We start from the raw sequence: 1,805 nt of genomic DNA on the forward strand, positions 1-1,805 counted from the left end.
CCTTTTTGGTTTTCTTCTAGCCTTACCAATGCTTCATAAAGTTCATTGTTCCACAAATGTGCCAAGACTAAATGAACCACTCATTCTTAGTTGCAAAATTCATTCTTATTTTCCGGACACCCTTGAAGTCTGTTGGAGTAACGATGATGGAATTCTAGACAGTTCTTTTTCAACTCCACCCACAAAAGGTGCTGATGGGTTTTACTTTTGCATCAGCAAGGTCCAATATTGCCCCCAGGTGGTAGATTCTGGAAAGAGGTTTGTCTGCAGAGTTAACCTTGAAGGCTCAAAAGCATACAAAAAATCTACATGGCAGATGAACACTGTGGGTAAGTGGAGCAGAAAAACTACAATTTTTGTTATTCTATACTGTGCACTGCATATTTTACTCTTAAGGCCTTAGGCACAAAGTAGTTCCCATAAAGTGCAGCTCCTTTTTGCAAACAAACAAAAAAGTTTCCTGTTCCTCTCATGTAATTCCATTCTTTTAACTTATACTTCTAAAGTTTTACTGCTATTATAATACTAGTCACCATCTCTTACTTTTTATCTTGCTGTTCTCTCTTTCAATTCTTCTCCTCCCACATTGCCACAAGGTATGGATTCAATTTAATTTCCTTTCTCAGAATAATATTCCATACATCTCAGAATAAGACTCCTTTATACAGAATGAGTATAATAAATACATCTATTGATATTTAGGTCATAAAATCCCTTCCTTCCTTCCTTCCTTCCTTCCTTCCTTCCTTCCTTCCTTCCTTCCTCCCTCCCTCCTTCCCTCCCTCCCTCCCTCCCTCCCTCTCTCCTTCCCATATAATTAGACAGATGTTAGATTTCTGAAATCCATAAAAATCCATGGTAGAATTCTGAAGCGTCACAAGGACCAACCTGATCATAGAAGGGGGAGACAGACTGTATGTGCTCTCAGGCCAGGGTTTGACTTTGGTATCTGAAATCAACTCAATTCTATCATGCAAAATTCTTTTGGTGAGTAGGTTACTCTTTGATGGCTTATGGTATAGCTTCGTGTAATACTTGCCACTGCCAAATAGCTAGAAAATGGGCAAATATATGCTAAAAGCTTTAGTTGCATCTATGTGCAGATGTGCAGATTACAGGATCTCGTTTCTTTAGTGTGTAAATGTGCCTTATTACATGAACAACCGAAAATCTAATTCCTCACCAAATTAGAAATCTTCATCTGATATTATTTTATCATTGAGCCCATTATCTATTTCATTTTTCACCAGATTTGTGATTTATATCCATTTGGCACTTTATTGTGTTTGGATGATGACTTTGGCACTTAGTTGTGTAAGCTAAATAGCCGTGTGGGAAGAGAACTTTGTGTTTTGACTTCACAAACTGTGAAGTTCTGTACTGAATACTAACTGATATTTGCTGTTGTATTTTATTTATAGAACGTGCCCCCAAAGTTTGCAAAATTGAATGTAAGCCCCCTATACCCGAGTGTGGGAAACCCATCACATTGAGTTGCTCATTGACAGACTACCATCCACCTGAGTGTGACATTTATTGGAGAAAAGGCTTTGAAGAGCTCACGGATGCTACAGTTAAAACAGAGGAGCCCCAGTTGGACCAAACATCAAAGCTGTACTCCAGGACAAGTGAAATAACCTTTATACCCAGCGCAGAAGACCATGAAGTAGACTTCTTTATTGAAATAAATCACTGTAACAAAATTTTACAGGAGAGACATACAGTCATGCTGCAAGGTGATTGTTATTATAGCTCTAATTTATCCAGCCTCAGTCTGTTGCCTTCCAGATTTGGGGGATTGATTG

At 38.4% G+C, this 1,805-nt stretch overlaps 1 protein-coding gene across 1 annotated transcript in view; it reads left to right on the plus strand.

The window, feature by feature from the left end:
• The window catches only part of LOC107298155, a 17,910-nt gene that overhangs the window by 8,613 nt on the left and 7,492 nt on the right, over positions 1-1,805 (plus strand). The window contains exons 3-4 of the mRNA XM_015827518.1: positions 21-329; positions 1,422-1,736. Of these exons, the coding sequence (XP_015683004.1) occupies positions 21-329; positions 1,422-1,736 (624 nt within the window). The remainder of the gene's footprint in view (positions 1-20; positions 330-1,421; positions 1,737-1,805) is intronic.

Source organism: Protobothrops mucrosquamatus, unplaced genomic scaffold (genome assembly GCF_001527695.2).
Source record: "Protobothrops mucrosquamatus isolate PMUCROS unplaced genomic scaffold, P.Mucros_1.0 scaffold3749, whole genome shotgun sequence".
NCBI classification, from domain to species: Eukaryota; Metazoa; Chordata; class Lepidosauria; order Squamata; family Viperidae; genus Protobothrops; species Protobothrops mucrosquamatus.